The sequence below is a fragment of the Lytechinus variegatus genome, chromosome 1, assembly GCF_018143015.1.
Source record: "Lytechinus variegatus isolate NC3 chromosome 1, Lvar_3.0, whole genome shotgun sequence".
Classification (NCBI taxonomy): domain Eukaryota; kingdom Metazoa; phylum Echinodermata; class Echinoidea; order Temnopleuroida; family Toxopneustidae; genus Lytechinus; species Lytechinus variegatus.
The window spans coordinates 87,249,966-87,273,150 of record NC_054740.1 but is presented as its reverse complement, the minus strand read 5'-3'; the positions used below and the strand labels follow the sequence as shown (position 1 = coordinate 87,273,150).

The 23,185-nt window shown below is 35.2% G+C and overlaps 1 protein-coding gene across 3 annotated transcripts in view; it reads right to left on the bottom strand.

Moving 5' to 3' along the window:
- Positions 1 to 3,735: 3,735 nt before the first annotated feature.
- Positions 3,736 to 23,185, bottom strand: part of LOC121426648 (exocyst complex component 3-like) — a 42,644-nt gene continuing 23,194 nt past the window's right edge. For all 3 annotated transcript variants that reach the window (XM_041623021.1, XM_041623027.1, XM_041623035.1), the window contains 16 exons: positions 22,804 to 22,909; positions 22,081 to 22,164; positions 21,409 to 21,482; positions 20,507 to 20,602; positions 19,963 to 20,029; positions 19,225 to 19,317; positions 18,289 to 18,382; positions 17,560 to 17,630; positions 16,996 to 17,049; positions 16,210 to 16,301; positions 15,451 to 15,522; positions 12,460 to 12,618; positions 11,974 to 12,091; positions 11,574 to 11,657; positions 10,950 to 11,042; positions 3,736 to 9,771 (listed from right to left, as the gene is read on the bottom strand). In XM_041623021.1, the coding sequence (XP_041478955.1) occupies positions 9,691 to 9,771; positions 10,950 to 11,042; positions 11,574 to 11,657; positions 11,974 to 12,091; positions 12,460 to 12,618; positions 15,451 to 15,522; positions 16,210 to 16,301; positions 16,996 to 17,049; positions 17,560 to 17,630; positions 18,289 to 18,382; positions 19,225 to 19,317; positions 19,963 to 20,029; positions 20,507 to 20,602; positions 21,409 to 21,482; positions 22,081 to 22,164; positions 22,804 to 22,909 (1,438 nt within the window). In that variant the 3' untranslated portion in view covers positions 3,736 to 9,690. The remainder of the gene's footprint in view (positions 9,772 to 10,949; positions 11,043 to 11,573; positions 11,658 to 11,973; positions 12,092 to 12,459; positions 12,619 to 15,450; positions 15,523 to 16,209; positions 16,302 to 16,995; positions 17,050 to 17,559; positions 17,631 to 18,288; positions 18,383 to 19,224; positions 19,318 to 19,962; positions 20,030 to 20,506; positions 20,603 to 21,408; positions 21,483 to 22,080; positions 22,165 to 22,803; positions 22,910 to 23,185) is intronic.

The window sequence follows — 23,185 nt, the reverse complement described above, 5'->3', positions numbered from 1 at the left end:
CCGAGACGTATTGAAACAACACCAGTTTGGAATTAAACCGATGCTGTATTAATACTAATTGGTATTGTATAAACACCTATCTGGTGTTAGACCAAAACCTAACTGGTGTTATTTAACAGTAATTCTCTGATGTGGACATATATATTTCGGGCTGGTAAATCAATACCGGAGGTTTTGCAGAGTATATCATCATCTAATAGAGGTAATTAATTTTCCCTATAACAGTAATTCATTTTTCCCCGGTGCATGATATACTCATTGGTAGCCTATACACACTTCAGCTTTACCGTTTTTTTTCAAAAGCAGACGAACTTTATGATGAATCTGGTTTAAACATTGATTTTATGTTATCATAGTTTACTAAGATGTTAATTTGTTATTGGACAGTTCCATCTAAAATATATATCTGTATACTTCTCTGTTTACTTCCATTGTTTTTTTTGTAGTTATTTTCATTACATATTTCACTGTTTATAAATTATATTTTTACTTTGTAAATCTTTATCATTTCAGCCACTGGCTACGAAATGAAATGATATGCCATCAATTCAATTCAATACATTTAAACTACCATTCAAAGAAATACATGCATATGCCTGAACAAGAATTTGAAAATGAATAGAAGAAAAACATATGTTAACTTTCTTTCTCCTATGCCCAATATCATATTTCATTCATAGCCTAGATATCAAATTATAACCTAACTATCACCACAGTGCCCCCCCCCCCGCACTACCGATTTGGGGGAGAGACAATTACTGTGCTCGTTTTGATGACCTTTGTGGTTTTTTTTGGTCTTTTGATGAAGACAATTTATTTGTTTAGAGTGGTTCTTCCAAACATATTTGATAAACTTTTTGTATTCTGACCCCCCCCCCCCACTTAAAAGAAACCCTGGATCTCTACTCGACATTACCATATTTGTGTCCACATTTGTTCGCTCAAAGTAACAACTTACATTTTTCCCCATTGGGAACCTAATTTTTACAAGCTCTACTTTTTATTTAGGCTCCTCACTTTTTTACATTGTAGTGTACCTAATGCATAAATACTTATGTTAGATACTTAATTTGATTATTGATACACTATGTTTATGAATATATTTGTTATGTATATTATGATATTTGTTTTAAAAGTGGAATTAATAAATGAAATAAAATGAAAAATTAAAATATTTCTCCATATAATCAACATGAGCAGAGACTACATTAGTCATGCAATATGTATGATAAGATCTAATTATGGGTTGTGTGATTTTATGGATATCATCCCAAAACTCTTAAAGTGATTGGTTAACATTGGTTTGACTTTTAAAAATATGAGCTAGAAGTTCACACTTGTCACCTGTGTCTGTGATATGTTACAAAAATGAAGCCCAGAAAAAATTGCGTTCGATAATAATTATTTAGTGCTTCAAAACTTGAAATATATAGTGACCGGAAACACCATCTTGATTTCATCCCATACATTTATGTGTACTATTTAGGTGTCTACAAGACGCCTATTTACAAAATCAGGGTTTGCCTTGTAGTTTTAGCTTTTCATTCTCAATTATGGTTGTTTTCAGGGTATATTAGTTCTAATACATGCACTTGTACACAATCATGTTTCATCTTGGATTGAGAATTTTTTAAATTGGTTCCTCACAGAGCTAAACAATACCTTTAATGTCGATGCTGTTGTTGTAATGAGTCATGTATGATAGACTAATAGGTAAATTGCAGCATGGCACGTCTGAATATTTGAGTGAAAGACAACGTTTACATTACTATCCCGTTTCTTTAACAAGTGAGAAAGAAAAACAACTTAAAATTTCATTAAAATTGTATCAATTATATTATGATTTTTTTCTAAATATAAATAAGCAGCATAATAACCATTGCGGTACAACGAAGTAGATACATTTAGTGATATACTCACGTTTCATTAGATTTTCGTATTTTACTATTCACGGAAGTTACCATGCATATTCGACTACAAAGATGCTCATTTATAAGCGTGTGTTTACATTATTATACCACTATGGCGAATAGCTTTTTTCTATTTTAAAAAAAATCCATCATTTTTTTCATTTCTAATTTTTATTAATAATTATCTTCTTTTGTATTTTGTTATTCATTAATTTATTCAAATCTAATTTGAATAAATGCAGTTGACGATTCACATAATCAAATAAAGTTCAAATGATAAATAATATATTAATCACTTGAAATGAAATACTATATATGAACTCCATAGGGTTGTCTTCTTTGTAGCGCCGCCAAACTCAAATTAAGAAGAAATATTTACTGTTGTGCCTTTTTTATTTCATGTTATTCAAACAAATTTTTCCGCAGACAATTAACTTTTTTTTTGGGGGGGGGGAATAATTATTGTATATCGGATATCGTCACCGCGCAGTGGCAAGAAGCGGAAAATTGTGCAATAGGCGGGGAATGTCCAAGAATTTGATTAGGCGATCAGGACACTCATTCAAGTGATCCATAATTTAAAGCATATTTTTAATCACCTATGTGACATTTACAATAAAAATTCTTTCTGGAAATGCTCGAACATGGTTACAACATGTCTTGATGAGTATCGATCGATTTTAAGAAGAAAAAACAACCGCGGGAAATCAATAACATTCTTTTATTCATCAGTATTTTAATTTCATTTTGATTAACAGAATTTCATTAGAATATCAAGCAAATTTTGGTGTATTATTCCACGGGCTCGAATAAGAAGTATGTATCTATCCAGGGGGTCGTTTCATGAAGCTGTACTGTTCGTCAGTTAAGAGCATCTTGAAGGATCGACCGGTATCCCTTTTCGCACTTGATCATCGCCAATGAATATACCATTTACCACAAGAAGGATCACCGGTCGTTCTTAAAGTCACTCTTAACTGAAACGTCCACCGGGAATAAGGAAAATGACCTATAAGATTTATGAAACTAAAACATACAAGACACGGAAAATGACAGTAATAAAATGTTTTGGGATTGTCGAGTCACCCGTGCCGGTGAATATGTTTGACTACAGCATATCAATCGATTTGTATTACTTCCTTTTCCCCTTTGTTGAATGATTTAAAAATATGGAGTAGTGTGTGTGCAATACTTTGTAACCGAAAGGAAAAGGTGTAATACTATAAAAATGTCTATCGGATTTGATTCAGTGGATCCCAGCTGGGAAGTGTTTGTGCTTAGGGTTGGGGCTTTCAGAACTCGATCAGCAAGAATGCCTCTGATGAAGTCTTGGGAAATTTAGGTAGAGTATTGTATCCCATTTCACAATTTTTAAAAAATTGAAATCCACCCACTCCCTCTCTCTTTCCAACGTCTAGTATGAACACACCCCCACACAATACAAAATCACAGTAATTTTCTTCTCTCTCTCTCTCTCACACACACACACTCATAAGCAATCCCTGTCCCCTTCCCCCAACCCCTCCTCTTTGTCAAAAAGAAAAGTTCCAGGGATTCATGAGGCTGATGCAGTGATCTTTAAACTGATGAACTTACTTCATTGCGGGGGGGGGGGGGGGGGTATAGAAACTGTGATTCATTCAGAGATGACTGGCATTCTAGTTATCATATCACCTGTCATTCTATATCTATTTATACTACGTTCTCTGTATGAGTCAACAGATGAAATCACTGATAAATGAAAATAAAATGGACACATTTCAATTAATATTTCACCTCACACTCATACATTTAGTACTACAAAACACAGTACACTCGTAATGAATAAATTCTAATTATTTATTAGCATGCAAGCCATTGAACATAATCATCTGCATTATACAATATAATTTTGTGTCATTTATATCTCATTAAAAAAACTTACTTTGAGTTGAACATAAATAGATGATACTGTGTATAGATTTATATTAATCTGTATAAGGTTCAACTTCACTTTGTGTAATTGCAAATTACAATGTACCACCTGTTCGGAAAGTAGTCAAATGGGATCAAAATGTATTTGAATGATATTTCCCTGTGAATTAGAACAAAAAAATCTTCAATATACTGACAGATTTAAAACAATTCCAGGTCTTGTAGTGAGGTCTTCGCCTTCACAAATGTCTTGCTTCTTTACTTGCACATCATATACACACACATAGAGCCAGCTTTTGGGGTGAAACAAATTCAAGATTGAAGTTACAAGGTGGGAGTACGATTCAAGTATCCAATAATGTCTACATGAATATATCTCATCCGAGGGAAATCAAACACGTATTACCATCAAACAAGGAATGGTTAGTCCTTACAGAGATAGGCTATAGCAGCTTCACCAACATCATGAAAGTCATTTGATGTGTATTGCATGTACATGTATATCCCTTGAATACATACACAATGAGAGTCTGATATTGATAAATTATCACATGATCAACACGGCTCATGTCGGTGGTGCTCTTGCTGAAAGATTGCGGCTCATGGGTCTGGAGAAGGTATGAAACACATTTCAAGATTATGGAATAGATGACGATGCCTTTGACCTTGGTGATGTAGATATTATTTCACAACTCGTAACTAGAATAGGTACAAGATTCAAGTTCCTTGCCAAGAACAAGGGATATAAGACACCTCTGGAAGCTGCTGCAGGAGGCACAGATGAAGATCAAATTGCTCACCCGAGGTTGGAACCAAACCGCTCAAATGCAGTTAAAGAGGAAAATGATAGTATGAATGCAAGTACAGAACTAAATGAAACTACAAAAGCCTTATTTCTATATAAGAGACATTATCTCCAAGACACAGGGGGTATAAAGGGAGCACGAATGATTGCAGACATCTAAAGAAACCATGCTGCAAGTCACGGCCATATGCAGTGTATTAGTGCATGCACTTGTCACACATCTCATGGAAAAGAATGATGCGAATCCCAAGTAATGCAGTCAGGCAGGCTATGGATGAAAGTCCGGTTGCGGCGTTCCCATATTTGAAAGATCAACTTGGCCAAACTGGATATGAAGCATGGTATATCAATAGCACACAGGGCAGACCAGCCACTGGTTATCTCATGGTGTGTATGAACATGAGCTTGCACAAACATGGATCTAAGACAATGGATCAGCATCCTCAAAAGCAGACCCAGCAGAACCAATTGACCCTGTCTGTAAAAAAGAGTGGAAGGCAACATTGTATCAGAATGAGAAGCTTATGACCTCACATCATGGCTACAATATAATATATCACCTGCAGCAAAGGTTGCTAAAACTGCATCCCAGATATCTTTGGATAAGGGAGAGCAAGAAACAATGAAATACCAAATGCTGGGGACATCTTTTTGCAGAGGGATTTGAGGCAATAGACAGACTTTTTGCTATATGGCCAACCCATGAAAAGAGAGTTGAAAATGGAGCAGCAAGATGCCTATCTTGAACAACATTGCTAGACATAAATGATGTTAATGGCCTTCCCCAAGAGGAACTGGAGGCATTGGCATTCTGTATGCTTCCATAAACTTACAGAGGTAGAGCAACTGGCAGGAGAGGGAAGTGCTCCTTTAAAGAGTCACCGGGAACATTCAGAGACCTGAAATGTGAGGGAATAGACCTAGACTTGTATTTTCAGAGATTGGTCCGAAAAAGAGGCCGCAACCCTTACATATTGGAGAAAGAAACCCTTGAAGACTTTTGTTGGCATTGGATATTATTTCCCACAATCACTAAGGCTGTGGACTTTGCCTTCAAAGTCCACTATGCACTGGATGTGGAGTACCATGCAGTTTTGCTTCTTGGCAATTCCTGCAAATGATGGTGTAGGAAATGCTGGGGGAAGTTGCATCTAATTCTGTCTGGGAAAACCTGGGCCCCACTGCATTAAAGATAGTATTATGGTAACTGTGCCATCCAATGGTAACTTGCATTGAATTGTAGATTCTCATTGGCTGTTGATCAGCATTACCATGGTAGTTATAAACAGATGGCACAGTTATTATAATAGTAACTTTAATGCAAAAGGGGCATTAACTGTCAGAAAGATCAGTAGATGACAGAAGGGGAATTCCTTGTCAAATGAACAATTGGGGTTAACCTGATTCCCCTTGAATTTGCTAAAGTTCATAACAAATATCTCATGGAGAAATAGGAAATATTACGCTCCAATGTCAAACGGTTGCCATGTTGCAGGCTTACCGAGCAATCAGTGTATGAGCTTGAGTTTTGAAAAATATGCAACTTGAGTCAGATGCCCATTGGGATGTTATATCCAAGGAGGATGTTCGTTCGGTACAACTCCATTCCTAAACAACCTAAATGTCTCTGCCATTGGTCCAATTGAAGAGTTCATTGGGTAAGAGACAACGGGATTGGAACCCAAAAGATGCAAATGTTCAACAGACCTTCAGGACAGAAATCAAGCAGCAAAGCATGTCTCAACTTCCAATTAATGATTCCTATGAGGTCGCACTTCCATGGAAGAAATCCCAATAGTTTACAAGACAGTTACGAGTATGCCGTCAAGAGACAAAAATACCTTGAGAAGCAGTTTTCTAACAGGCCTGCAGAATGGGAGGTGTATTGCAAGCAGATGTGAGATCAGCTTAAGAGGGGCATTACCAGACACAGATAGACAGAGAGATGAGACGAGACTGGGCTGCAGGAACGAAAATGTGGTTGCTTCCGCATTTCATGGTTACCAAGGACTCAACTACCACTCCTGTGCGATAAGTGTATGATGGAAAGTCCCGATTCCAAGGTCACAGACTAGAGGACTACTCCGTGCCTTTGGTGAGGAGATCATGTCTACTAGCTGGAGTAACCTTCGCGAGAACCCGACTGTCACAGAAAAACCTTCTAAATTCCAGGATTCTCTTTCTCTGATGTTCCATCTACACTTCCCATTAGTTAATGTCAAACGCAGATCTCAGGATAAGCCTTGGATCACTAAAAGCATCTTATCGCTAATTAAGAAAAGGCAGCGTGCTTTCAAATCAAATAGGATGGCACACTATAGGAATCTTTGCAATCGAGTCAAATGTGAGGTACAAGTGAAAAAGGATCATTCTATTCTTAGAAAGTCATGATTTTACGGAAATCCAACCCCAAAAGTTGGCATCAGCAAATTCATAGCATCACTGGAATGAATAAAGAAGCTACATCCCTTCCTGGTTGTGAACTGCGCCCTATCGAACAAGCTTATCTTATCAATAACCATTTTGCTCGTATTTTTAGTCAACTACTCGCTTGACATCTCTACTCTACAGTCTTTCTTACCTGCATCACAACCACCCCGTAGAGTGGAAGCCTATCAGGTTCATCAAGAATTGCGCAAGGTAAATGCTTCTAAATCCTTTCATCATGATGGTGTACCTGTCAGACTCGTGTACCAAGCCATCAAAATCAATACAGCTGATGCCAGATTTCACCGTTTTGTCTTCAGAGAGAACCCAAGTCACCTTGTACAGGTTTTTAAGCTCAGCACTGTGACCTTTGGGGACAAACCGTCACCTACAGCTGCCATCCTCGCACTGCGACATATCATCAAGGAATATGCTCCAGAGGATGAGGGACTGAAAGATGCAGTTGCCCACCAGTTCTACATGGACAATTTGAACGAGTCGCTTTCTGATGTGAAGCAAGCTTTCGAACTCACAAAGACCTTAGAGAAATAAAACAAGAGGTTTGTGATGAGAGCGAGGATGCGAAGTATGCTACATTGCTCAGTACCAAGTCAAATCTGGAGAAAGACACGCTGGGCGTCAAAGAGATGAAACGGATCAAGGGTACACCTACAAAGAGCAGCATTCTGAAACAGACAGTATACTACTATGTCTTTGGAATATTGTCTGGGATCATAAGGCCAAAGATCCTCCTGCAAAAACTATGGCAACTCAACTTGGATTGGGGTACACCAATTGTGACTCTCACGAGAGAAATCTGTGCAATACTGGATGCCATAAACAAGGACCTAGAGGAGGAAGCAGATGTTGAAATACCAAGATGCCTAATCCCAGAGAAGTTTAAAGGAACGAGACCAAGTAAGTGATGCATCTGAAGACGAGATGGACATGGGGGTGTGGCTCAGGTGGTCCCATCTGGAAGGTACAGAGGCCGAGTTATCTTTTTGTGTGCTAGAGCAAGGAGGACAAAACACAACCAATCTTGGATGCCACAAAGTATTCCAGCTGGACAAAGCTCAAGATGATCACCACCAGGGTATTGTCCGTGAGAGAACTCATGACCCAGATTGCATAGTGGCCACTCTCACAAATTCATATGGAAGGGTGGTACTGGATTCGTCAGGCACAGAAAGAAATATATTCAATTATAAATACAACTAAACTTTGACATTCACATCTGACATCAAATTTGGTATTGACTTGTCCTCAATATAAAAGTATCATTCATCATCACAATTGACATAAAAAAAAGACAGTTAACCCGGAATTATTCCATACCCCAGCATCTGAGGGAACATGATGGTACAAAATTGCTGCTAACATCGTATTGTAATTTCTTTCATTTCAATTGCTATTGTAACTTATTCAATGGACTTGATGAATGATAGAAACACTTTTAGAAATAAAAATATATTGCACATGGAATTGCGTCTACAAATATGTCATATATATCTATTTACATTTATCTGAGTTTGCATTTATCTATCTAAACTGGTCAGTTTAAGAACTTTCTTGCACTCAGTTGTCTATCTTCATACAACTTTGCACTGTCTCCTTTTTCTTTCTCTCTGAAACTCCACTAATTCTCCATCTATTATTCTTTCTTTAAAATCCATTCATACCCATTCTCTCTCTCTCTCCTCATTCCCTTTTTTTCTTCATTTCCGTATGTCTCTCTCTTTAATCTCTTCATCCAACTCTTTGGCCCAAATTCATAATAGAATTTGCTGTCCCTCATGGTTGGAGCTGTCACCTATACATATTAATTATATAATTGTCATACTGATATATGATCGTGGTATATAGGCGATAGGCACTTGTTTTAGTGTGCTTGAAAAAAACTAGGAGGGGTTGTGTACCTTCTCCTTGTTTTAAACCACTTTCATGAATTCGCTTCATTACGTCTCTCTCTCCCCATCTCTGTCTCTGTTCAGCATTCCCCATTCCTTGTAGAAAGCCTTTTCTCTTTAAATTATATTACTTTGCAGGTATATCAGAGATCGTTCTGGTAGACATCTGCCTCTGTCTCTCGTATTATCCCCCTTTTCCATGTTCTCCCCCCCCCTTTTCCATCATTTCCCCCATCCCTTGTAGAGAGCCTTTTCTCTTTCAATAATTTTCTTATTTAGCAGGCATACAAGATAATTCTGGCAGGCATCTGCCTCTGTCTCTCTCATTATCTCCCCCCACCCCCTCCACATTCCGGACTATTCACATTTACTACGGGAAATTCTCTTCAAGGCACTAATTCCTTTGAAATTTCAAGTCAAATCACAATGGAGAGCTGAGAGGCTTTGTCGAAGTTGGTGGACTGGGACGTACAGCATCGGAATCTCTTGACTCTGGACGACATATTTTCAATTATTCGTCCGTTGCAAATCTTCCATGACCTGCTGTCCCAGTCTACCTACCAAAGCCTCTCAGCTCCCCATTGTGATTATAATTGCATTTTTAAAAGGAATCGATGCATTGCAGAGTTTCCCCGTAGTAAAAGCAAAAACTGCCTATTCTCCCCCCCCTTATCTCTCACATTTCCCAAATCCCTTGTAGAGAGCATTTTCTCTTTCAATTTTCTTATTTAGCTGGTATATCTGAGAAAATACTTCTAGTAGACATCTGCCTCTGGTCATCTTCACCTAGCGTATCTACCACAACCTGAGGAAGATAATGAAAACAGAACAAAGCTTTTTAAAACACTATGAAACACCTTCATATTATGACTGAACAGAGCATTTAAAGTGTTTTGTCCACGAATGAAGTGAATTAGCACAAAAGTCAATACAATAACCTATAAATTTTAGAAAATAGTTAGAAATTATATAAATTAAATAACTTATCCCCTCAAAGGCTTTGATAAAGAAGGCATATGACAATACATTGCCATTTGAACAAGAAATCCATTCAAAATCAACAATTAATATATGTTTAATGAAAATATCATGTTGCTACTCTTAATACTGTTGAACTATATCAACATACCTAATATGTTAAATAACAAATATATGTATTTCCTTTACTTCCTGAAAGCATATTTAAAAAATTGTGTTTTGAACTGATAGAATGCTTTAGAGAACCATCTCGCCGAAATCCTTAATAGTACAGTAAGAAATATTCATTATTTATTTACTTCTGTTTCCTTTAAGGATAGGATGATCTCATAAGTACATCAACAAATGCTTTTTGAGAGTGCCCTGTACATATATCAAAATACAGTATATGGTAATGAAAAGTGAAATTAAAACAATATTATGCTATGTAATAGCAATATAATTGGAAACCAATACTAAATACATTGGTTTATGAAGTTCAATAAGATACGGTTGTGCTCAGGGTACCATCAAAGAGTTACGATTTATCCATCAACCACAACTATGGAAAGCCAAAAACGTCAACATCTGTTTTATATGTTTATTTGAATATTTTCTAAACACAATGTGTATTCATACAATCATTCCCTTTGCTTAAAAAAACCATTGTTCAAATTTCTTGTAAAAAATGTGACAATGATGGATTTCCATAGACTTGAGGTTTATCAGATCGCAACTCTGTCGGCGTGTTTCTACAGAGAATTGTTAAAAACGGTTTATCTTTCCGTAATAAAAAAAACGTATCACCCTATAAAACCAACTTGTTTCTACAGAGCGAATAACTCACATTCTGCTTCGCAAATGAATAATAAGTAAATTAATAAACTGCATTGCGTCTGTTCCTACAGGAAATTTTTCTGGAATTCTGGATACTTACAGGGGTAATACCGTTTAACGATTCTCTGTAGAAACACACCATTTGTAAGACGGGACCCAGATTGCATATTAGCTTTGAGATAAACTAACCTGTCTTGCATTTGCTACAGTGAAATCACCTCTTGAGACTAACAGGTTGACAAGATGATCAGTTCTTATGTCTGAATAACGATGAACCAAAGTCTGGAAAAGTATAGCGCAAATACAACATTTTTAGGGAGAAAACATGTCACACATGGTTGGTTCACGCAGAATTAATTAGATTAAGCATAGTTAGACAGTACTCACATGGAGGGACTTTTGCTAACTCACTGCCAAGTACAGAATATTTTACCCTACAGAGAAGAGTATCAGTCACATATAATTTTTAAAAGAAATTGACAATGAAATGAGAGGAAGATTAAAATGAGTGCATGAAATAATTTAGTTTATCAGTAAATTTATATTTGTCATGAATATTGTGCAAGAAAGTTGAAATCAAGCATCCATAACAATGTGGACTGAACCTTTCTCAGATTGGACTTACATCTGGGTTAACAAATTACCCCTTTTGAAAGTCACACAGTACTGCAATGCTGTACCCATATGTTGCAAATTTGGTCTAACAAGTTTGCCATACTTCAAAGCAAAAAAGTCATACTTTGTGAAATAATTTTTTGTGCAAATTGTTGGGGATATCCTGCCCCTGACCTTTTAGGATCAAAATAAACTCACCGATATCTCAAGAGATAGCATGGATGTATCTTCCATACGAATGACCTCTGTCATCAGGGGAATCACCTCACATTGAGAAGGGGCCTATAAAAATATAAATATCAAAGCACACAAACATAAATATGAAATATAGATATCTTTACAAGCAAGAAGTAGAACAAAGAAGGAAAGAAAAGCTGTCCGACAAGAAGAAGCATGTCTTATTTCTAAAAGCATTCTGGACTTTGAGGATGTTTCTTTGTGGATGAGGGGAAAGACATAATGCATAACAATGCCACTTCATAGATTAGGATCACACCTTTTAAAAACTAACCAAAATTGGGCTCACAATTTAGCACTTCATACTCCAGTTATCTATAAATTCCTGCATAACTTTACAAACAGGTTCCCATTAACTTACCGTTTCTTTTTCCTCAGACCGTTTGAGACGGGCAAAGAGTCTTTCCAATGTATCACTCTCTCTGGTAATCTTCTCAGCAGCCTCCTTACGCTCTTCATACATCTTAAACGTCATTCGTCTGAAATCATATTAGAAGAGAGATAAAGGGAAGTGTTTCACAGAAGCTCCTTGAAATCGATGCAATTATCAACTGAAATTTTCAATCTGTCAGAGTGTTGAAGACAAGCTCATGACAACTTTTAACATGACTTCAAATTGAAATCAGTATGACATCATATAACATGAGTCATAACAATATAATAAAACAAATATGAAATGGATTTATCAGCAGCAATTTCATCAAAGTGGAAATGGCCCTATAAAGATATCTCATATTATTACAAAGCTCTTATTCTTGAATAAATGGAGCTATAAATCTTGCCATGTCTGAACACTTCATAGAAAGCAATCTTGGATTTGGTCACAATATCTGAATAATGCATTTACCTTTCCAGCATCCCCTTGACATAGGCAGTGACAGTTCTCTTCTCTAGTTCCTTCACCAGTGATTCATAGTAGTTAGGTCTAAGATGGATGAAGTCATTATAGTAATCTTCAATGGTGATGCACACAGTATCAAGGGCAGGGGAACCAGGGTGTTGAAACCTGTATAATATAGAGAAAGCAAAGAACATTCCAGTGCTAAAATTGTATAAAATCCTACTGCGATTGTTTATGGAATGCTAAGTTTGATCTACATTGATTATCATTAATGAATAAGATCATATTACACAAGAAATTCAATGAAATTTGTTTACTCACATTATCTCTTTCTTCCCATTCTGACAAAATTATTATTCATTTTGTCATTTCATTAATATTTCATTAATATTCATTTATTCCTTTATTTATTAATTCATTCATTCATTCAAACATTTACTTTATATATTTTATACAAGGTAAATTGTCATTGGATCAGAGGAGAGGAATTATTCATCTCATTCCTAAAAAAGACCAAAATCCTTTGCTTTTAAAAAGTTGGAGGCCCATCTCTATTTTAAACACCGACTATAAACTTCTTGCAAAATGTTTAGCTTTGAGATTGCGAAAGGTGTTAGGTGGTATTATCAATAATGACCAGACAGGATTTTTACATGGTCGGTATATTGGTGAAAATATTCGCTTAGCCTTAGATATGATTGAATTTACAAATGAACACGATATTCCAGGTTTTATGTTAATGGCCGACATAGAAAAGGCATTTGATAAATTAGAATGGTCCTTTTTACTTCAAGCTTTGAAATATTTTAATTTTGGTGAAGATTTGATATTATGGATTAGAGTTATGTACAATGATATATATTCTTGTATTTTAAATAATGGACATGCTTCAGAATTTTTTCAAATTGCATGCGGAGTAAGGCAGGGCTGCCCTTTAAGTCCTCTTCTTTATATCATTTGTAATGAAATTATGTGTTTATGGATAAGGGGAAACAGTGATATTAAAGGTATAACAGTGAATGGAATAGAAATTAAGCTGAACTCTTATGCAGATGACACAACATTTTATATAAATGACGTCAAGTCTCTTAAAATCATTATGTATATTTTGGATGAATTTAAGGTTTTTTCAGGGCTTTGCATTAATCGAAATAAATCTGAAATTGTGGCACTTGGTTATTACAAAGCACATCCTCCAGACATATCCTTTTCCGGATTAAGATTTTCTAATGGCCCATTTAGATTATTGGGAGTATATTTTTCACCTGACTTAAAAGACATATTTGAATTGAATTTTATTCCAAAGCTTAAGAAAATAAAGAATGTTTTAAGAGTATGGAAAATGAGAAATTTAACTCCAATAGGGAAAATAACTATTTTGAAGTCACTCGGCCTTTCTCAAATTATATTTCTGTTGTCTGTATTACCAAAACCTCCTGAAGATTTTTTGAAAGAATTAGAACATTTAATTTACTCTTTTATTTGGAATGAAAAACCGGATAAAATCAGTCGTCTTACAATTATTGGAGACTATAGTCAAGGTGGATTGAAAATGTTACATTTACCTTCTGTAATTTCTGGCCTGAAGATTGCGTTGGTTAAACGTTATATGAGCACAGAAAATAAAGGAAAATGGAAATGTTTTTTCAAACACAATTTGGTCACCTTTGGAGGAGAATTGTTTTGGACATGTAATTTAAAATACGATGATCCCAAAATATTACAAATAAAAAATCAATTCATTCGAGAAATTTTAATTACTTGGAGTCGTTTAACATTCTCTCCTAATTTATCTGATTTGAATATAAAGAATCAAGTGTTATGGAATAACTCATTGATCAAAGTAGATGGGAAAGTTATATATAAACAACTTTGGCTTAAAAATGGGATCATCAGTATTAAACATTTAATGGATGAACAAAACAATTTTCTCTCACATACAACTTTTTTACAAAAATACAAAATTAATTGTAATTTTCTTGAATATCATTCATTGATTTCTGCAATACCCAATGAATGGAAACATTTTAGTCAACATCTTGTTGAGAGTAAAACAACTCAAGAAGATTTGTTGTATAATTTAAATAATGTTTTTAAGGTATGCAAGTTTATCCATAGAATTTCTGTTGATAAAATCTTAAAGTCCCCCACTTCGCAATCAAAATGGGCATCCATTTTAAATGAACCGGTTAATAATTGGAACAGATTGTATATGATTCCCTTTAAATGCTGTCTTTCTACAAAACTCCGTTACTTTCAATATAAACTTTTCAATCGGATAATGGGGGTGAACAAACATCTTTACGATATTGGCTTGTCTGAATCTAATTTATGTACATTTTGTTCTTCCTCTGTTGAAAGTATTTCACATCTGTTTTGGGACTGCCCTGTAACTCAACAATTTATTCAAAACTTCCAAACCTCTTATTTGAACAATAACGTGTATTTGAATAAGAATTTATTTTTGTTTGGTTGCCCTGACGCTCAATACTCTACTGTAAACCGTTATATTCTTTATGCTAAATATTTCATTTTTTCCACACGTTGTACGGATAATCGGTTGTGTTTTAGCTCTTTTAAGAGCGTATTGAAACGCTATTGTGAAATTGAAAGGGTTCTCAGTCAAAAACATCATAATTTTGTCATATCATTAGATAATAGCACGCATGTACAGTTGTTGTAAACATGTTCGCTTCATGATTCCTTTGTAAACTGAATTGCTTTCGTGTTTGATTTCTGAATAAAATCTTTCTATGAAAGAAAAAAAAAAAAAAATTTATATATTTTCACTTATTTTTCATTGTTATTATTATTTGGGGGGGGCAATGGTGATTAACTTTTCACAGGAGAAATATGTGGTGAATGAGTCTGGAAACATAAATCTACATGACACTGCATTAAGAGTTGTTAACTTAAGGTTAATTAACTAATGCCATGATAATACCATCACTTCTGTATATCAAATTATATTATCAAAAGGACAAGAGCCAAACTTACCAGGGTCTTGTAATGATCTGATTGAGATGAGGTTCAAGATCTAAAAACATCTCCCATAAAAGATCTCCAAGACTGTAAAAAAAAAAAGAATTACAATCATAATCAACGTTATACTTTGCCTCTGACACATAGTTAACATTAAATTGCTTAAAGTTATCCATACAATGGCAATATGTTCCACAGCTCTTGCTATGAAAAGTATTGATTTATTTTATTTATATAATGAAATTTTGAATCATTTAACTCATCTAATATTTTCTATACAGTTCCTTCAGTAGTAGTGTCGATGATCTTCCATCTCTTGGCATAATGTAACTTGTTTAATGATTTTATTCTCTGCAAATGATTGATTCTTAAAGAGTGTTAGACAAACACAGTAAAAGAAATACAAAGTATGAATTTCTATCTTCTGTTTTTTTATACTAAAATCTGAGACACATTAACTCAATTTCATCCACTATGCTATATAATGATCAGGGGCCCGTTTCATAAAAGACTTGCAACTGTTGTAACTTTGCCACAATGGCAACTACCATGGTAACGGGGCTCAGCAGCCAATCACAATCAAGGTTACCATGGTAGTTGCCATAATGGCAAAGTTACAACAATTGCAAGTCCTTTATGAAACGGGCCTCAAGGCTTCATAACACAAAAGCAGGAATTCATCACAAACTTGAAATAGCCAATCAGATTTGCAGTTGCATGCACATGTTGTTCAATAAACACAATATCAACCAATCAGAATTTTTTATCCTTTACCTCTCTCCGGCTAGTTTATTGAATGCACCAATCAAACTCTGGAACACTGAGGTTGACCCCGTCTCTCCTACCGGTAGCTTCAGATGCCTTCTCTGATGATTAGAAAATCAATCACAACCATACCATAATGATACTACATGACATCTGAACAGGGAATTGTTTCATGAAGCTGTTTATAAAGCTATGTATGACTTCAAGAAATAATTCAATATTTTACTGTGTGTAATACAAACTTTGAATCTGTTAATGTACTTTCAATCACTTTTCATCACCATTCCTGTAATTATGAATCATCCAATTACTATTATCATTCTCACATACAGGGTCCCCATCTTTTCAAGAAAACAAAATTCCTTGATTTTTCCCAGATGAAGTTAAACAATTCCCTGATAATTATTTCAACCCATTCCCAGTTTCACAAGTTTTGTAAGTTGATGCAATGGATTACGTGCATTTTTCAGTATAACAATAATGTAAAAGTAATTAGTACCACCATAACCAGACATTTGATGGATGTTGTTGGTTTGCAACAAAATATAGCAGAGTCTGACTGACTACTGTGCTTTCAACTTTTGGGCTGATCAATATTCCCCCTTTTTTCCCTCATTTGAGGCATTTCCCCCTGATTTGAGGTAGTTTTGAAAATTAAATTCCCTGATTTTTGTCTGACTGGAAAAAAATAAGATAATTTTCCCTGATTTCCTCCAAATCCTCATAAATTTCAATCATGTATTGAATATATTCCATTTCATCTGAACCATTGTTTGGTAAAATCGTTTTACATACCTCAAGCTGTTTGGTGAATTCAATGAAGGAATGGAAGTTGTTTACAATGGCAACCTGAATAGAGAAGGTGAATATGAATGGAACTTAATGGAAAGTTAAGGAGTGGGAGAGTTGGTCCAATACATTAACTACTTTGTAAGCTCGAATCAAAATGTTTACATACAGCTTTGCACAGAATTATTCAAAACTCTACAAAAATTGCATTTTCGTGGCATTTTTCTTTCAGTTGAAAAGTCAAACCAAAACAAATTGTTGCATTCAGTGGCCGTAATTCAAAGACATAACTACATCAACTTGACAGATAAAATGGGCTGTTGACTATAAAGTCAAATGTGTGATTCACAAAATATTTAATACGTTTTGTGGCTGTAAACGTATTCATGTTCATTAGTATACCTGGAATTTTCTTCATATGCTTGGCATGAGCTTGTTCATCTTCAATGCAAATGATGAATGCTTAGGTCCCATTTTATAAGGGATTGTATGGCTCGAATAAGGAATTGAACCCACAACCTCCCATTCATGAGATGGGCACCCTACCACTGAACCACCATACCAGCTTACCATGTATTGGAAGAAGAATCTTGGTTGGCTCCTATCTGCCATGTGATTGGTCTTATAATCTCTGATGGCATCTGAGTGAGAACAAAAGAAGAAGCATGAGACACATGGAAACAACACTAACTCTATACAAGATCAAAAGCCTCAGTCTCTCATAGTCGGTTGTTCCATGGTAAACATGACTTGATTGATCATCTTCCACCAAAACTGAATGCTCACTAATATCATACATGATGATGCAGTCAGCTAATAAGTTAACATTCATTCAGGCACCAACTTTCCTTTAATCTCCTTATTTGCTAATCGACTACATGTATATGAAAAGCTAAAATGAAAGGCAAAAAAGCATCAGAGTGTATATACACCAAGAGTATTACTATTCTTTCCTAAAACATAACTTTCCATCTAGCAACCTCCCCCCCACACACACACACATACACACACACACACACACACACACACACACAATCAAGTCATTAAACAAGGGACAAATTATCAGGAAAAATCGAATGCAGTTTGACTTGCAACCAATTAGAAGTGTAAGTCTGAAACTTGTGGTTGATTTTGTATGACTACATCCAATTCCTTTCATAATGAGCCCCTAAAAAATCAGTGATATGTTGTATATCACATGCAAATCAGGAATTCAGGTACAAATTTGCATCACATTCCACCCTCTGTAAAAATGCTACTCAGAACTTCAGAAGTTTGAATATTTCTCTTCAAACTGACCTCTGTATGTATCAATGAATAGCTGAAGCTCTTCCACACACAGTAGAACAACTTTGGTTGTTAGATCCTTGCTAATCTGATTGGATACTTGGAGCTACATGTATGTCAGGGAGGAAAGAGAGAAAAGCGAGAGCATCCAATAGTCAATTCATCATTCTCATGTCAAGAAACCTGTAATGTCAATTAAGAGGTATTGAAATTTTGGATCTTTTATCTACAAATATGTGGTATGTAGTGATACGAAATACAGGTGCAAGCATAACTCTTGCCTTTGGGCATTGAGCGTGAATGAAAGTTATGTAAAATACTAACAGGTGCGAGCATAACTCTTGGGCATAGAGCCTGAAGTAAAAGATAGAAAGTTATAGACAATACAGGTCAGCCTGTATTGTATGCCTGCACCAGGCCAGGTGTTTAATGAATAGGACAAACTTTTTTGGTTGGTTTTTAGGGTGTGACCTGGAAAGGACCCTTGATAGTAAGACAGTAGACATACATGTACCATGCAACCTGGCAGTTGATTCTTTAACCTTGTAGTTGTATGCATTATGTGGACTTGGTTTTTGTGAAGGCTGAAGACTATTGGAGTGAACTTAAAACTGAACTGAGATATGAAGGAGATGATAATAAAGTGATTTATAAAGTGATGTACTTTCTCTATCTCTGCATCGTTATTTTGTGCCATGTTTATTTCAGGTAAAGAGCAACGCTTATGGCTTGCATGTTACTCATAACCAAACAATAAACCATCTTTAGGTCCATAGCGCCACGCACCATGTATGGCATTTTGTCCACAAAATCCAAAATCATAAGCAATGAAACCGTCAAAAATAAAACCAACACTGCAACATTTCAAAATGAGGACCTTACAATTTCACAGCATTTTTAATTTTCTATCAATTTTACAATATTTTATCACATCGAGATGGAACTCACATTTTGTTCAATCATTTGGAAGATGATAACTGCTAGCTGGGTCCTGAAATAACCCTCTCCATCGGCATCAGGTTCCATATCACCGTTCCAATCCTATGAAGTATAAATACAGATATTCAACAGTGACCTATCTCTTACTCCAACATCGGCCCTTTGAAACACATTTACAGGGTCTGGTACATAAACTATCGGCTGTCAACGGGGATCATGTACTAAATCAACCCAAGACCTATGTTGAATCTTGATAAAGCCACAGTACAAATTCAATGAAGTTTCTACATACTTCTATTGAAATCAAAATAAAAGAGATATGATTAGTTTTCAAAAGTCAAGTCAGTTTGCTGAATTACCTGTGCAAGCTCTGTGAGCGAGATTTCTATCAGGGCACAAGTAATTGTATGTCAATCAAGCTCTCTACTCTAACCACCCACACAATCTTCATCGCATGGAATAAACAAAGACAGAGTAAAAGAACTGTCAACATTAATACATAATACAAAAGATGGATATTGTCATCTAACCCTCTGACAATGTTTGTTATGACAGAAATGATTCAAATATGACAAGAACGATTTCATCTGGATGAAATTTAATTTCAGAGTCCAAGTTTGTGTCATTTTTTTTCTGTGATGAATTTCTAATCTTCCATTTCGCTCAATAAATTCTGCCTATTTTCATTTGAGTTCAATGAATGAAAACATGATTCACCCCCCAAACCACATTACACAAATATCATACCTTAGTGTCTGTTTCCATAGCATTTGACATCCATTTTTGAATATTAGTGTGTAGAGTCTTCATGTACCTGTAGAGAAAAAAACACACGTGAAAGTAAATTTTGAAAATATTCTTTTAAATGTATCACCAACAATTCTATACATATAAATATATTATTTTTATCATGTCATGAATGTCATGAAGTAAATATCTCTTAAAATGCAACTTAGGTGCCACTTAATTTGAAGTGACAGAATATAAGATGTTTCAAATTCAAATACGCCAGATGCCACAGAATATATTGCATGTCCAATTTTTATTTCTAAACCTTGTAATCTCGGCTAGAAACTTGCAGGATATCATATGTACACATTATTTTCACAGACAATCAATCAATGTTTATTTTCCCGCTTGCCATAAGAAGATAAACCTAACACTGATGAACAAGAGCCATAACTCTGAAATTATTCAACTAACTTGTGCAACACTTGCACGATTGTGAAGTCATAGTAACTGGGAAGGGCTATTGCATGAGGAGATGAATGTGACAGAAATATTGACTTACTCTTGTTGAAGGTCTTCTACCATCTGATCTGAGAGTGCATCAGGTTCTTTCTTGATATCAATACCAAGATCAGGATGACCTAGCAGCATTGGACCTCTGTAAAGCACAAATCATATAACATTACAATTCATAGTATAATATTTTCCTGATATTAATACCAAGGTCAGGATGACCTATGAGCATTGGACCTCTGTAAAACACATAATAATAATTGGCATTTATATAGCGCTTTATCAATCTACGACTGTTCAAAGCGCTTCACAATCATTATTACCCGGTCACTGGAATCATAGCATTCCAAGCAGCCTGTTAGGCGCAAACTTGCTAAACCAACCACATTGGCGGTTATTTCCTTCCAGTACCAAATTAGCACCTGGGTGAGAGTGGCAAAGTGTGGATTGATGCCTTGCCAAAGGGCACTAGGCCATGGTGGGATTCGAACACATGACCCTCTGATTACAAGGCGAGAGTCAGAACCGCTACACCACGGCGCTTACACATACATGTACATCATATAACATTATACCTCATAGTGTGATATATCCTTCATATCAGTACTAAGATTAGGATGACCTAGCAGCATTGGGCCAGTGTAAAACACAAATCATATAACATTACAATTCATACTTCATAATATGTTATCTTCTTGATATCAATACCAAGATCAAGATTACCTAGCTGCATCAGACCTCTGCAAAACACAAATTGTATGACATTACAATGTATACTTCATTTGATAATACTACTAATATCTTTTTGATATCATAGGATTGTAACAAGTCATATAATTTGAGGTCGATTCAAGTTGTTTTAGGCTTCAAATTGAGTCAAACCAGTCAAGTCAGAGTGCAAATGGTATACAGGACATATTTTTTGTAAAACTTGATGTGATGTTGACTTACTTGAATTCTGTAATCCATGTTAGCATCTGAATGATCTCATTGTGTTCCAGTCCAGAACCTATTAGGTCTTGAAGCTGAAGATTACAAGAAAATATCAATTTATCATCTCTGAAAATAAAGCTATATAAATCTTTGTATTGTATTAAAAAAAAAGAGAGCTAAAATGGGAATAGGGGTAAGACTATAGTTTGTTTACATGATTTAAAAGCTGCGAAAAATTTGTCTCGCATTCAAAAAATTGCTCTAAAATTGGCTTCTTTCTATAAAGTTGAACCATTGATTGTCTATCATGCTAATCAGTTCACAATATCATGTATGCACGAGGAAGTTTTCTTTTAAACTATGACCGTATAAAAGCCTACGATTAGGTGAAGAAAACAACTGTAAATGGACTCACTATTTCAACGATTTTCTGATCTAAATTATTTTCAATGCCACTGGCCATTAGAATATTACAAATATGTGTAAATATGGAACAAATAAATATAACTAATTCTTTTCTATATATTCAAACCATAACCATTACACATAGAATAACATTAAGATCCAAATTGTACAAACCCATTTTTAAGTGCTCAATTAAAAAGTTTGCATTGAAATGTAATTAATATTTATTTTCTACATGTAATATACACTACCGAGTTTAAACAAACCTCTGTTTTGATCACTTACATGTTGAGAGACATGCTGTATGTAGGTCTTAATGAAGAATTCAAATATCTTGTAATCAGGTGGAAAGAGTGGTACACAGAGGTGCTACAAATATGAAAAATAAATTGTCCTGTTAGTTCATGGAAAAGATGATTGTATAATGTATATAAAATAAACAAATCCAGTTTAAATGGCAGACTCTGATAGATACAGTGATGAATGACAAGCTTCAAATAAAAATTTGAAAACAGCACATATACAAGTTTTAATGACGAAAAGTCTTTTACTTGCCCACATATCTCTTAAACAAATATCTATTCTATCCTACATATATGGCTTCTACCCCCCCCCCCCCCCACCCTCTCACTAGTAGCATATCCAAAGGTCATTTTATGTTACTTTTAGAAATATCTGGAGAATCAAATGGTTGCAGTGACTTACTTTGGCCCTGAAATACATGAAAAACTTTCACATTTCACATCACCAGTCTGAATTAATTGAAAATGGAGTCATGTGAAATAGATCACCCTTCACAAATGCATAATTTAAAATGAAGAAGGATGCTAAAAAAATGAACAAGTTTGGGGTAAATATTCCTCTTCGTGATCTTGTGCCCGTACACACACTGTCTTGAGAAAGTCCAGTTATACACTGTCTTGATAAAGTACAGTATCAACTGTGTCCCTGAAATTATCTTCATGGTGTTTGAAAATGACACAAAAATTGTTGTCTTCAAACACTTACTTTGACAATACGAAGATCCTCCACCATGTATTGCCTGATCAACTCTAGATGGCGTACTAACCACATTCGTTCCATTGTACGATCTTCAAGCTGGCTAGCTTCAATTCTGAGAGACAGAAATATTTGACATCATTTATGAAAGACATCCATGCTTTACTTTGTAAGATTTCTTTTCAGGACTAACATTCTAAAAAAATTTAAAAAACCTTATTCAACACCCTGATTTGAATAGAATTTAATTAATATTATACAATTATGCTTTATAAAAGACATAAAATACAGTTAATCATTAACTACATATCTATTTCAGTGGTACATTAAATTTCGGTCATCATGATTTGTCTATGCAATATTAGAGCATACCATATTCTTGACTACACAG